A 14546-nucleotide genomic window follows, 5' to 3' on the forward strand; every position below is an offset into this window, starting at 1 on the left:
CTCTCCCTGGCTGGACCAAGGCTCCCGGCCCCCGGCTGTCAGGGCAGATGCGACTACACTCAACCTCGCTTGCAACCCCAGCCTGAGCACGGCAGGCGAGCAAAGGGTGCAGGGCAGTGGGCTTTCTCGCGGTGCCCCAGCGCAGCGAGCGACGGGGCCTCGTCCACGCAGCGTGTCCCAAGATACTCTGCCCAGTGACGCCACTTCTGTAACATTAAAACACAGGGACTAGGGTCTCCCCAGGAACTCTGCCAGCATGAGAAGTGACCTCACCCCACTGATACGAAGAGCTAGGTATCGTAAATGATATAATTCCACATGAAAATACCGTAACGTATGAAACGCTGGCTTGACTGCTTTCTTCATTTCGCCAGAGGACCCTGTTTTACAAACCATCTTTGGCGGCTTCCTTTTCCATTTTTTGTTGTTTTTTTTTTGGTTTCCAGTTATTTCCAATTTCATTTTTAAGGCATAAAAGCCCCCACGGTGCCATTAAATGCAAATGCTGGTACATTCGAGCAATATAGTTATCAGTGGGAGTCTGTACCCACAGGAGCTGGTGAGTGGAGATCACAGCCCCGGGCAAACCCGGCTGGGCCCTGGCACACAGCCATTGGGCAGCCCGGTCACCTTCTAGAACATGACTCTAAAAATGTACCGCTACGTGGCTCCTATCCCAAACCCGTCCGCGCTGTCGGAGGAAGCATTTCTTTCAAGTCTCTCCCCGTCCGTTAAAAAAACAAAACCGTGAAGACGCATCAGGCAAATGCCACTTAGGATAGATCTAAAATGTCAAACTGTGTATTTTCTGCCTTCTTCACCATTACTCAAAACAGATCGCCAGGCACACAACGGTGCCACAGCAATCAGACAGAACGGACTATCTTTCAACTTGGGTTCGCTCCTTTTTGTCCAGCTAAGAGGCAGAAAGGCCCAGCACGGTGACCTGGTGACCTGGCCCAGCACGGGCCACTCAGGAGTTAACCAATGGCATGATAATAATAACAGTAAATGGAGCAATGCTTTAAACTATTATAATAGCAATAGCCACTATTGTTTTTGTATTTTATTTTTTTTAACGCTTATTTATTTTTGAGAGACAGAGCACGAGAAGGAGAGGGAGACACAGAATCCGAAGCAGGCTCCAGGCTCCGAGCTGTCGGCACAGAGACCGACGCGGGACTCGAACTCACAAACTGTGAGATCGTGACCTGAGCCGAAGTCAGACACTCAACTGACTAAGCCACCCGGGCGCCCCTAATAGCTGCTACTTTTTAGCATTTACCTTGAACCCACCTCATGTTAGACACTTTACATACATCATTTCCCTTAATCTGCTCACACCTTGGGGGAGGTCCCATTATCATCCCCATTTTACAGATGAGGAAAGTAAGGTTTACAGAGCTCATGTAACTGTCCACAATTTCAAAGCTAGTAAGAGGGGGTACAGTGGGGATTTAAACTGAAAGCTCCAATCTCTTGCCCCAGACCTGTTTCTCTAGCCACCAGTAGCCCAAAAAGGGAGTCTCGACAATTCCATCCTCTTTGCACCAAATAATCTCCAGCCCAAATGAAATCTGCCCGTGGAGAATCACAAGTAAAATACGCGTAATTCATGACGGTTTAATGTCAGCAGCAGCGTGAGGACCCACATATGAAACTAAACTCTCAATTCTTTTTGGTTGTGGACTGGATGGGGTTTTTGTTACATCACAGTATGGTCCTGGTTTGTGCACCTTAGGGGGCGTGCACCTGATGGTGTGGGATGCGGGGTACCCGAAGGCAGTCTGGGGTTCACGTGCCGAGGATAAGCCGTGTGATGACCGCGCAGGCGACCATCGATGGATCGATGAGTCGGGGGTCGGCTTGCAGCAGGCGGTTTCCCATTTTAACTTCTGAACAGAATGCTCAGTAGTTGTGAGACTGGCTAGCTGCACAATCCTGGGTGCTCTTCTTGGGGGGCAGGCTCTGGTCAACGAACATTGCCAGGGGAAAGCGCGCCATCAAGGAAGCAAAATCCCCACCTTTGTGTTGCGGTTTTGGTAATCACCTCCCACAATTTCCCCACGTGAGCGTCCCTGATATTTAACGAGTAATCTGGTTGTGATGGTTGGGAAGGGAAGCAGGGCCACCGACCTCACCCCCGCTTCCCAGGCAGCTCTGCCCTAGGGCCGGGGGTGGCCGGGGTCTCTAGAAGGCAGGAGGGAGATGCACGTAGTCTGGGAGACCCTTCATTCTCCCGCAGAGGTCAGCAGGAAGCCAGGCGGCTCCCTGGCCTCGGAGACCCACACTTTCTGCGGGTTGGTGGTGGAAGGCAAAGAAGGTTCTTTTCATCTCACCCACTTCCAGCTGATTAAAGTCCCTTCGATAATTCCCAGAACATGTCCTATGACACCTATCCTTCACAACGGGATACCGTCACCCCATTCCCACTGCCTGGAATACCGTCCTCAAGCACTCCCTCCTCCTCAGACACAGCTCAGGTCAGACCATGGCAAGTGGGGACCATCATCTCAGAACTTCTGTGGCGCTCACTAACGGTAGTATTCACTGGGCGTAAGTATTTACCTTTTGTGTTGTCTGTCACTGTTCGGGTCACAGCTGTCTGAGTGGACAGTGACTTCCCAAAGGGCAGGGCATATGTCTCATTTACTTCTACATCCCGATGCTTAGCACAGGATCCTGTACACAGTAGGTGCTAGATAAATGTCTGTGGACAGGCATAATGACACCGCCATCATCGTGAGACCAGAGTGAAGAGAATGAATACTGGGGCACCCGGGTGGCTCAGCTGGTTAAGGGTCCGACTCTTGACTTCGGCTCACGTCATGATCTCACGGTTCATGAGATCTGCGCTGACGGCGTGGAGCCTGTTTGGGATTCTCTCTCTCTCTCTCTCTCTCTCTCTCTCTGTCCCTCCCCTTACTCCCTCACACTCTCTCTCTCAAAACAAATAAACTTTAAGAACAAATGCACCTTTAAGAGAATGAATATTAACCTGTAGTGACAGCCGCAGCTTTTCAAAATTTTCTTCCAATTCTTTCTTTTCAAGCTCATGGGCAGACATCAGTTCTGGAGAGAAGAGGTCAAACAGTTAATGTGGTCTCTTGAAAAAGATCAAACAAGACCCCGACAGACTCAGGTAAATAAGGGACACTGGTATATAGCAGGCTGAAGCCTAAACAGACTTCTCCATTATTTTGAAACGATATGCAGTCCCATTTAGAAGACAGTGAAAGAAGGAGCAGGGGAATAGGACAAAGAAAGACAAAGAGGGAAAGAGCAAAGAAACGAGCGAGGGAAGCAAACAGCACAGTCGTGCTCGTGAACACACGTCCCCATACACGTGCGTGCACACATGCACCATAAACGCACGTGCGCATGAAACACACACACACACACACACACACACACACACACACACACGATTCCTACAACCTGCTTTACCACCACCCTGGCCAAGTTGGATTCTCCACGCACAGTACTCATTGATTCTCCAAGCTTTCCTGGGCCATACTCTGGAAACCACCGATCTCTAGGATTTGCTTGAGCAAAGATTCAACATTAAGAAGCTCAGACAGAAGGAAGGACTAATTGGACTGGTTCCTGTCAGACAGTATGGAACAATTCTGTCCCGTGAAAAGTGTCATTCTGGTAATAATTTGCAAGTTAGGCAGAAAGAGATGTCGTGTAAGAGTTATTAAGTGAATGGATTCTATTTTCCTCCAGATGGAAAGAATCTTATTGGCTGGGTGAAGCGCATCTCATTCTGGCCACACAAGCAATTTGTTTTCATGTTAGAACTGCAGTGAGGAAAGGTCTCATTAATCAGCCAGGAGCACATGCTCAGAACAGGAGAGCACTGGAGGCCAGCAATTATCATTCGGGCTGGCATGAGCTGCAATTAGGAAAGACTTTGTGGTTTCCATTGACCCAAATCTTTTAAGTAATGATGGCGAAAGCCTCTAAGAAATCTAGTTGTTTATAGCTGAAATTTGCATTCGGGGGCGGGGGGGGGGAAGTCTGTGCTGATTTCATTGATATAAAGCCATGTGGCCTTCTGGTCTACCTGGCTCTGTCTACATGATTAGTTTTAATAGTCATTGAAAGTATCATCCTGACCATAGTAATGCATTTTTGGCTATCATTAAATACATTTACATTGCCTCCACATTTATATATAATTCAAAGGTCTTGGATATGGTGTCTAAGTGAGATTTCATTCATCACAAAAACCTACCAGGTCTATTTTTTATGAAAATACAGAAACAAAAGGCAACCCAATAGCCTTAAATAATTTTAAGGGGCGCCTGGGTGGCTCAGCCCGTTAAGCATCCCACTCTTGATTTTGGCTCAGGTCACGATCTCATGGTTCGTGAGATTGGGCCCCACGTGGGGTTCCATGCTGACAGCATAGAGCCTGCTTGGGATTCTTTCTCTCCCTCTCCCCCCGACCCCTTGCTCTCTCTCTCTCTCTCCCTCTCTCCCTCAAAATAAATAAATATTTTTTAAAAATTAAAAAAAGTTTAAACTCTAATGTTTAACTTTCAAATTCTTAAAATTCATTAACCTATGTATTACATTTCATTGTTTTTAATACACTTTTCACAGTCAGCGGACTAGGAGAAAAAAAGGGAGGGGGGTTGAAATCGAAAAAGAAGTTGTAAATATTAATGTACACGCACGTCAAAAAAAAGGTTCCTTGGCAAAGTCAAAATCCTGGCAGTAATGAGTAAATGTTGTTACTGTTGTTACGACCCACAAAAACCTCTACGTATTGGAAGATCATTCAAGTTACAAAAATGTAGAAAGAAATCCCACCGTCTGGAACTCTGTTTAGCCCACGGGGCATACGGTGCGTGGCTATGAGGTGTGGAGACGCAGATCCACAGGGGCGCTGCTGTGGCCCTGAGCACACCACAAACGTGGGCAAGTGCACGGACCTACGGCGGCTTGCCATTTTGTGTTGAGAGGCGACGAGACAAGGTAAAGCCCAGGATTTCCAGGCGTACTTGGGAATAGTGCTTCTCAAGATTCGAGACCCCATCAGAACCATCTCAGGAGCTCTGAGCCATCGTGACGGCCAGCAGCAGCACCCCAGAGCAGCCACCGAGGAGCCCCAGCTGGGACCCGGGCTGGGCGTGAGCCCCTGGGACGGCTCCCTAGGGTTCTCGTATCCAGGCAGGGCTGAGGGGGGGCTGCTTCTGAGGAACGAAGTGGTTACCTGGATGGATCCTGGATTTCTAGCTCTTCTTGCCACAGGAAGCGACACGGAAGACGGACCGGAAGGAAAGGAAGGGAAAATGGGAAGAGGAGCACGAGGAGAAGGATGGCAGGAAAGGTTGGGCTCACACGACCCACCCCGAAGGGCCGCACATATGGCGGCCGGTAGCTACCTTGGACCTTGTGGTGGTGGTCATCCTGCAGGATCGCGATGGCTACTGTGTGGTTATTCTCCATCTCCAGGACAGCAGCCTCATGGCTGGCCGTGATGTCTTCTACCTGAAGGAGGCCACGGCTATGGTTACACACAGAGTGGGGGGGGGGGGGGGGTTGTGGCAGCAGTGTCCTTGCTGCCTGGAGGACAGAGGTGGAATCCCAACTGGAAAGGTCCGTGGCCCGAAACGCCAAGGACAGGTCATTCTGCCGAGATGACGGCTATCTCGGCCTTGTGCCGAGGCAGGAGAGCCAGGGTCTGGTGATGACGTGGCAGTCCCGGAATCGGGGGAGGTCACAGGGGAGTCACTGCCACAGCCCGGCTGTCCGCAGGAAGATGGCGGACGGCTGCCCGAGTCATCTCTTCACTGCCCTGGGCCTGGCTTCCGGCCCATCCCCTTCCTCCTCCCATTCCTCCCCCTTCGCCAATCACTATGAGGTAATGGTGCCTAAGGAAAAGAAGAGGGTCCTCTACTGGATGCTCTGCTCTCTGTTGCCCAGTGACAGGCGGGAGCGTGAAGGCACAAGGTACGTTAAGTGAACCGACCTCTATTAACGCACCTGCTATTGGTTACTGCACTTGGCTCTCACAGCAGCATCACGAACCAGGTATTTTCACGCCCATTTAACAGACAAGGAGACCGAGGCTTAGGGAGGTCTGAAGTGTTTTGCCAAGGGCTCGTAAACGGCAGAGCCGGCAGTCGGCGCAGGTCCGTCCGACGCCACAGGCGAAACTCTCTCCAACACACCGTGTCGCCTCCCCCAGCAAGACCGCAGCGAATGCGTCGGGATCCTGTCACCGGCACCGAGGCAGGCCGGCAGATCTGTGCGTGCTCGCTGCACCTGCTTCCCCGTAACCGTGCCCTCCAGATTACCACCTGGGCCTCCCGCCCAGGCAACGTGCAGCTGCTCCGGTTTCTCCGGCTGAAGGCCCATTTCCAGAACGTAATCACAGGCGGTGCAGCTGGTTCAGGATTCTTATTTTCACGCTTCCCGATCGCTGCAACCCAGCACTCCCCACACGTTTACTGTGTTTGTTATTGGTGTGGCTGTTGCTTTAACTTCAAATACATGGCTTTCAGGAGCGATTGCAAAAAACCCCCCGCCTCTCCTCCTAGTAGCACACCAGGAGAACCTTCTTCTAAATTCTTGGTCCGTGACCCACCGGTAGAAAACACCACAGTGTGTTACATCACGCATGGGCGAAACCAAAGTTCCACAAAACAGCACGTTCTCTTCCTATTTGCAATAATCTGGCTTTAACATTTCTGCCTTACTTTGTGTTCCAAAATGCCAGTTGCAAACCACTAAATTCATTTCACAACCTACTGTGTCAAAACCTGGCATTTGAAAAACACTGGACCGGGAAATGGGCCCGGGTCCTAAAGCTCTTCGGTGGACCGGTGGCGAATATGTTGCTTCTAGCCAGTCATATTCAGCCACCCGCTTAGAGGGGAGTCTAGCTCCCTCATGTGTCTGCGGATAATTCACAAGCCGACCTCTGCTCTGAAGGGAGGAAGGGTTCTGCACAAGAAAGGAAGCCCACTCGTGAAGTGGAGGCATTGGAGTATTTTTAGTTTTAAATGGGGCCGATTCCTGTTCTGGATACGATAATCGCATAGGAGAATTTGCCTGACTTCTCTCTCCTGCGGAAAATGAAAACTTCATCCGCTGGAAAAGAAATATCTCTGGCAAAACCAACAGTGAACTCCGCTGTGTGAGGAAAGCTGCCTTATCATAGGAAAACGGACATGGTGTGCAACGATTCTCTTTTATTTACTGGCCATTCTTGGTTAAACGATATTTTCCTTAAGGCTCAGAGCTCTGAAGCCAATCAGCACAAAGGCTGATTACCACAGTGTTTAATTGTCCAATTCCTGTTTATATGAGGTTTTTATGGCATCATTGTCCAAAGCCTTTTAGTCTCTTGGAAAAATAAATCCCTGACTTAAAAAAAAAAAATGGAAATATCTTTTCTTTCTGCTTTATTACTGATGTCAGTGAAGCCCATAGCACACTGTAGAAACAAGTACCCACACATTATTTGGAGTGATGTGACCCGCTTCGGTATAAAGAAAAATCTTTCATCAGACCTTGGTATGATTCAAATGTATCGGGCTCTTCCAGAAACTGCCATGGGTCGTTTCAGGAAAGAGAGATGGATGGAAGGGCTGACTTCCAGAAGAGTCCCATGCATCCCTGGAGGGGGATGTGCCCTGACTGGCAATGCTACATTATGTGTGTGGCCAGATACATGGCCCTCTGGTCAGGTGGAAGGCAGGTCTTTGACTTAGTGGTGATAAAACACTGCCCCCAACATGTTAGGAACGGTGGAAGGGCATGATCTAACTGCTACGGCCCCTCAGAGGTGCTTTTACGAATGAATTAGTAAGTCCCTAACTCTGAAAGCCCATATGCAATGAGAGGAAAGCCCAGTAGGTCTTGAAAGAACCCAAGGAGAGCCATTGAGCCCAAATGTGGGCACAGTAATCCTTACTCTTCAGTAATTTAGGTTTCTGTGTGTCTTTATGGGTTTTGAAGAATACGAGGGAGGGGCTGCCCGCTTTTGGCATCCTCCCTCTTGTCATATTAATCCCTGTGACATTTCCCATGGCTGCTGGCTGCCTTCTGGAGCACGGGCTCACGGTCCCAAGGAGCCAGTAGGGGCTCTCAGCCTGAGAAGATGCGAAAACTTCTCAAGGCACGCGAGCAGGTTCAGCCCAGCTGAACCGAGGGAAACGCAAGCTCCTTTCACGCACCGGCCTCCCAGTCAGAGGCAAAAGGCGCTAAACTAGACAGCCCACGGCACACTTGGGCTGGGTGAGGCATCCTTCTTCTCCTTTTAGAACCCCGGGGTAGGGCCCCCTTGAACCGCTGCTGGACCGCCCTCCTCCCTTCTCCAGGGAGAGGGGGCTGAGGGCTGTGCCACAGGGGCGTCTGTCATCGTGTCCGTCCAACAGTCGCCGTCATGCAGAAATGCCATGTTTACTGTTCTCCAGGGCTCTCTTAATGTTCCTCCCTAGGTAACGAGGAGCCCCCTCCTTCCCTTCCCTTCCATCGCTGCCACAGTGTCCTGGGCATCGACTCAGGGCAGCCTCACGTTCACGGGTGCGCCTCTGTCCCTCTGCAGCTCAGCACGTGGGCACCTGTTCACAGAAGCCCCTATCTTCCTGGTTCCACCCCCCCCCCCGGCGTGTGGGGGCTCTGGTGCTGGAAGAACAGAGGGCCCCCGGGGACCTCATTCTGTCTGATTAGGGAGAGTGTACTTTCCGCTGATGGGAGCTGAATGCCTGCCGAGCAGGACCAAAGAGACATAATGCAAGATGATGGACAAAGCGGCCTCTGTACGTTCTGATTAAGCGTGGGGACACTGAGCCTGCCAGCAAGCCTATGAGGATGATTTCTTCAGGAAAGGGCGGAAGGCATGTCCTGGACACGAGACAGAGCGGGTGGAAACTCCAAAGGGCGAGCACCACTGCTCCTCAAGGAGGGCTCTGCTCCCCCTTTGTGGAGCGCAACCCATAACGCAGGTAGGAGCCAGCAGCCCCGGACTCGAGACTTCCGGGCCGGGTCAGGGAGTAAGACAGACTGCCAAAGGGTCTTGGAGCAAGGGGGTCCACGGTCACAAATCCGATCCCTGAACACCGGACTGTGTGGCGAAGTATCCTTGGGCGACAGCCACAGGCAGCCCAGAGAGGACGGCTGCAAGCTGGGCAAAGAAGGAACTACATCTGGGGCGGAAAGGGAAAAAGCACGTGTGTTTACAGTGAAAATCGGTTTTGCGTGCTTCGGGAAAGCTCTGGCAAGCTGGCTTCTGTTAATGTGTAGCTGGCCACACATAACAGAATGAGAGGTGATGTTAATGAAACACCTTTCAGTCCCACGTGAAAAGTAAAAGTCGTGCCGTGTCTTGAAGTCATAGAAGAAAGCCAAGGGGTGAGGCCATGCCCCCTGCTCGTGCCCCGAAGCAGAGACCGCAGGACAGGGCCCTGCACGTCCCAGGACACGTGCGGTGCTGGGCCCCGGGGAGCCTTCACAAACCACCCCGTGGCAGGACCCACTCAGCAATTCTGATTCAGTTCACGTGGGCCAAGGACGATGAGGTGTGTTTTGTCCCAAGTCGTCCCACGTGATTCCCATGTGTAGGCAGGGACAGTCTTTGCCCCTCCAGGTGACGGAAGGGCTGGATGTGTCCTACGGGAGACCCTGCGGTGAACTGAGAGGTCGGCCTGCCTTAACAGTGAGCTCCCGACCTGAGTAAAGCCTCTGAAAACCCCGCACGTCAAAGCTGACGCCGCCTCCCCCCTGCCCGCCGTGGGGCACGGGGGCACGAGGAGAAGGCAGATGGGCTAGCTTGATTTTGAAGGCTCCAGAAGCCCAGAGATGCCGCTACCTGTGGAGATAGCCCTGCCAAACGCAATCGTCCCTGATAAGGAAGACCCACAGAGCGCGGAGATTCCCGCACGGGTAACTGACACGGGGAGTGGACCATCCAAATCTGTCGCACTCATACACTTGACTCTCGCCCTGCCCTGAACACATGAGCGTTTTTTCTGTCCGGAAATTGGAATCACAGGACTGAGGCGCGTTTCGCCTTCTTCCTCGCCGCCTGCATTGCTCTCTGCTGGGGAAGGGATATGCAGTAGCAGAATCGGGGACCCGAATCATTCACAGATTTAAATCACCACCCATCCCCCCCCCACCAGTGGAATTTCATAGGCAGGGTTTGCTCACACAGGAAGTCTCGAGACGCTATTTCCACCATAAAGCGTTCCCTTATCTTCACAGCTGGAAGTAATCTAAATTCCTCAACACATCCTCCTACTTCTCACCCAGTATTACAGCTTCTCGGGCACTTCTGTCGGGACTTTCCTGATCTGTAACCTGAGGGAGTAAATCCACACCTCCCACATCTTGGCATCTCTCGCGGTGGCCTGCCATAATGCCTTGCGGACCGTGGCATTCGCTAAATATCCTCTGCCTAGATGAATAAATAAATGAATCACTAGCTGTTTATTCTGAAGGATCAAGGACAGAACTCAGAGCCTTCATAAGACAGAGCACTTCTTAAATACACATAGGTAGCTTACGTAACTCGTCCTCAAGTGGGAAAGTCAGGGCCTTTCTTTCTTTCCAGTAATTCCCAGCATAAAATCTCTACAAGGCTGCTATGTCCCAGCTTAGAAGCCAGGCGAGAGCACATCTCCCGGCATGTGTCTCTGCACCAGTGACACTCGAGTGAGGCCCCAGGTGGCGCCCTGCTGGTGGACGGGCCCGCTAGGCTGTGGCTTGTGCTCCGTGGTTTCCATTCATCACACCCCAACACGAGCTTTTGCTCAGAGGGCTCCCTCCAAGCACCTTCTCCTGCTGGTGACCACAGATCTTCAGACCAGAAGTCTTTTAGTGGATATGGAGGAAAAGGCACCCTGCGTAAAAGTGGGAATGAGCCGCCCACACAGAGGCACAGAACTAGTTGATATCTGCACACGTTTGAGATGTATTGAGGGGCCGGGAGATCGGTAAGGCTACAGCAGGTGCAAACGTCGACTCACGGGAGCTCTGCTCTGCAAGCTTAGGAGGAAAGACGCTGGGGCTCAGTTTTTAATCTTAGCAGCAGCAGGGTAACTCTAGCTGTAAGCTATTCTGTTTCCTGATCTCAAGGTCTACAGCACCGCAAGCAGGCAGGTGTGTCCGGTTTCCACAGGCCTCTAGAAAAGGAGAATGCTAACCTGAGAAGCTGAATAAAGTGCTGTCCAAGAGGAGAGTCTAAAGGACAACAACAGTACTTATCATTACTCTGACTTGGGCCTGGTGCCTCCTGAGTTCCCAAGCCCCCGGGGACCGCCACCATCCAGGATGTTTATTTGGAAGCAGTCCGAGGAGGGCAGCCTGAATGTTCATGATCATGAACGTTCGCAATAATGGAGGGCCACTCAGCGCTCGCCCGAGATTGAAAGAGCGCTCTTCACAAATGCCAGCTTGCTTTTGGGATGTCACAAGCAGACGACGTGAAATAACACACCCGTTAGAAGGTGGGCATTGGGGCATCAGAGCCTTGGGGACTTGGAAAGAAGAGCCAAGAATGGGGCTGTGCAGGTGCTCCCAGAAGCACAGCGGACCCCCGTCTCCTTGCATGAAAGGCAGCCCTGGGAGCGGGGAGGGGAGGGCAATGGCTGGGACGGGGGGGCAGCACAACCCTGGGAATCCTCTCTAGTTGCTCCGGGATGCACTGCCCTCTCTGATAAGACGGCTGGGCTGAGGTTAACCAGCGGGATTCATGCCTTCATTCAGCAGGTGCGCGGAGGGCAGGCACGGTCAGGCAGACATCTACCGCTGCCTAAGCAGCCTGGAAGACAATTCTAATTTCGCGCTGGAGAGCATGCACTCTGGAGCCAGACCGGGTTCCACCCTGGCTTTTCTGTGACCAGCTCTGTGGCCTCTGGGTCTCGGTTTTCTCACCCGTAAGATGGGGACGATAATGGGACCCACCTCGGAGGGCCGGTGTGAGGACTAAATGAGTTAGTAGAGGTAGAGGGTTAAGAGCAGTCCCTGGAGCCTCACGAGGGCTGGACGTGCGTCTGCTTGTGATTATCGCTGCCCTCGCGGAATACGCAGATGAGAAAGAGAAGACCCGAGGAAAATTAGTATGTTCGACAGTGATAAGCGCTGAGGGAACCCTAGAGCAAGGAGGGGACACGAAGAGTGGGTAGGTGGGGGGAGGGGGGGGTGGGAAGGGGCTGTAATTTTAGACAAGGCAAGGCCTCACTGAGAAAGCGACTGGAGGAAAATCTGGCTGAGACGGAAAGAGGGAGCCACGGAAGGTCCAGAGGGAGACCATTCCAGGCAGAGGGCACAGCAAGTGCGCCAGCGCCCGGAGCGGGGGGAGCCCGCCTGAGAAGAAGGGAGAGGGAGGCCAGGGCGGCCGGAGGAGAGGGAGAGAGAGGACGGCAGGACGAAACGAGGTCGGAGGGTGAACCGCGCAGGGAAGCTCACCTACGGAGCGGGACTTCTCGCGGGGGGGGCAGCGCCGGCTCCCCTCCACCTTCCACCTGCGGGTCCCAACAGCACAGCCAGAGCCCCGAGCCCGAGACACTGACCTGCTCCTGGTGCTGACACTTGATCCGCAGCAGCTGGGCGTGGTGCCCCTCCTGCAGGCGCATGGCCTCCGCCTGGAACTGCACCTGCAGCCTCTCCTCCAGGTCCTGGAGCTCCGCCTGCTGCCGCCAGCCCAGCTCGCGCACCTGCTCCTCAAACCTCCACTCCAGGTCCTCCTTCTCCTTTTGTAGTTTCTCACACTTGGCCGCGTTGAAGGCTGGTGCGGAGGGGGGGAGAATGACATCTTTGTGACAGCTGGTTCGGGGGCACCCAAAAGGATCGACCCCGAGGGTCTTTAATACCCGCCGGGCGGATCACCGAGGTCAACGTCTGCAGAGCTCCGCGGTTTGCAAAGCGCTTCGCCTCCTACCCCGCTGGATCCTTGCCCCAAACCCTGGGGGTTGAGGTCGAACGTGAGCCCCGGGGAGCTCTGGTGACTTACCCGAGGGCCTTCGGGGTGCGGAGACAGAGCTGCGGAGGCAAACCTGGGCTTTCCGACCGCAAGCACCGGGTTCCCGCACTAGAGCCGGCTTCCTCTGAGGGTCCGTGGACCCGAGGCATCAAAACATTGGGCATTTGTTCAAAGTGCTAGGTGCACCCTCAAAATATTGGGCATTTTGCTAGGCGCACCCTGAGTGGATTAGAACCCCGAGGGGGAGGGGCTCAGGATGTCAACTTTTCACAAGGTCCCAGGCGACTCTCCTGCCCATCAAGGTTTGGGACCAGGGTGTACCTGGGGGCTGGAGACAGGACAGGACGGGAAGGGGGCGGTGGGGTGAGGGCAGGGGCGAGGGAGGACACGGATCCTGAAGGCTGTTCCCTCCAGGCCGCATTGCCCGATGGGACTATCTCAAGGCAAGATCGAGGTGGGGACAGTGACGCAGTTTCACGGACACCATTCTTCTCCACCGGAGGGACTAACCGCCCAGAACCCCTCTGCATGGGCTGCCCCTGCAGCCGCTCTGGCTTAGCGTCTATGCCTCCTCCGGGCTGCAGGCAGGCGTGACTGCTTCCGTTTTAAAGACGGCTGCCTCGACTACGAACGGCTTCCAAGAAGGAGAAAACACCTGGACAACCCACCATGGTCAGTTCAAGTGGAGTCGCTAACACCCAGCTCGTGCACACAGATGCCAGGGTGCACGTGCACCCCATGTGCCTTCCACAAAGACTGGGTGCGACCGTGCCCTCCGCTCCGCGCTGCAAGCTGGGGAAACACTGCCATTTACTTTGTAACTGAGTGAGTGGGTATGTGTGCTGGTTAACTGGGAGGGTGGGTTAGGATCAGGAATATACACCCAAGGTTGGTCACACAGTATTTGAAAACGCCCGAATCAGAAGTCCCTCCCCGCCCTGACAAGGGAGCTCATTCAAGGGCTTCTTTGTCGCATTTGGCTCTTAAAAAATTATTTAATTAGCATGGAGATGTTTATTTATTTTTTTGAAACAGAGAGTGAGCACAAGTTGGGGAGGGGCAGAGAGAGAGGATCCCAAGCAGAGCCGGACGCAGGGCTTGAACTCACAAGACCACGAGATCATGACCTGAACTGGAACCGAGAGTCAGATGCTTAACCAAAGGAGCCACCCAGGTGCCCCTAGCACGGAGATGTTTCAAAACGTGTTTTCCCTGGTAAAATGAGTGGCGGTTGGCTGGAGGTCACATAGGCACATTGTCCTGGGTAAACCATGTGTAAGAATCTGGCCAGCCCCGCAGCCTAACACCGTCCCCATGGCCTTCCTGTTCTAGTGTTTTCCCACATCCCACCATCTGATGGAGGGTTCCAGTGCGCAATCTGGAGAGGCTGTCTGCGCGATTTACCAATGTAATCAGGGTATACCAAGGGTAGGTCGGTGGGTGCCATCGTGTAAGCTGTCTTAGAGAATTTAAAAGCAATAACCGAATCAACTTTGAAAGCCTTCTCCTTTTTGTTACCTTATACCAGCAATTCTGAAGAATGCCTGTGAAAAATAATCCTCCTCAAAAAAGTCTTTTGTTGGCCTAAGTTCTAAACAATTGC

General features: G+C 52.8%; 1 protein-coding gene across 3 annotated transcripts in view; it reads right to left on the bottom strand.

Annotated features, from left to right (window-relative positions):
• MTUS2 (microtubule associated scaffold protein 2) overlaps positions 1–14546 on the bottom strand; it is a 371219-nt gene that overhangs the window by 9554 nt on the left and 347119 nt on the right. For all 3 annotated transcript variants that reach the window (XM_053900643.1, XM_053900642.1, XM_019447880.2), the window contains 3 exons: positions 12534–12748; positions 5397–5502; positions 2999–3072 (listed from right to left, as the gene is read on the bottom strand). In XM_053900643.1, coding sequence (XP_053756618.1) covers positions 2999–3072; positions 5397–5502; positions 12534–12748 — 395 coding nt within the window. The remainder of the gene's footprint in view (positions 1–2998; positions 3073–5396; positions 5503–12533; positions 12749–14546) is intronic.

The sequence above is a fragment of the Panthera pardus genome, unplaced genomic scaffold, assembly GCF_024362965.1.
Source record: "Panthera pardus isolate Hobbes unplaced genomic scaffold, ASM2436296v1 HiC_scaffold_1, whole genome shotgun sequence".
In the NCBI taxonomy this organism is placed as follows: Eukaryota; Metazoa; Chordata; class Mammalia; order Carnivora; family Felidae; genus Panthera; species Panthera pardus.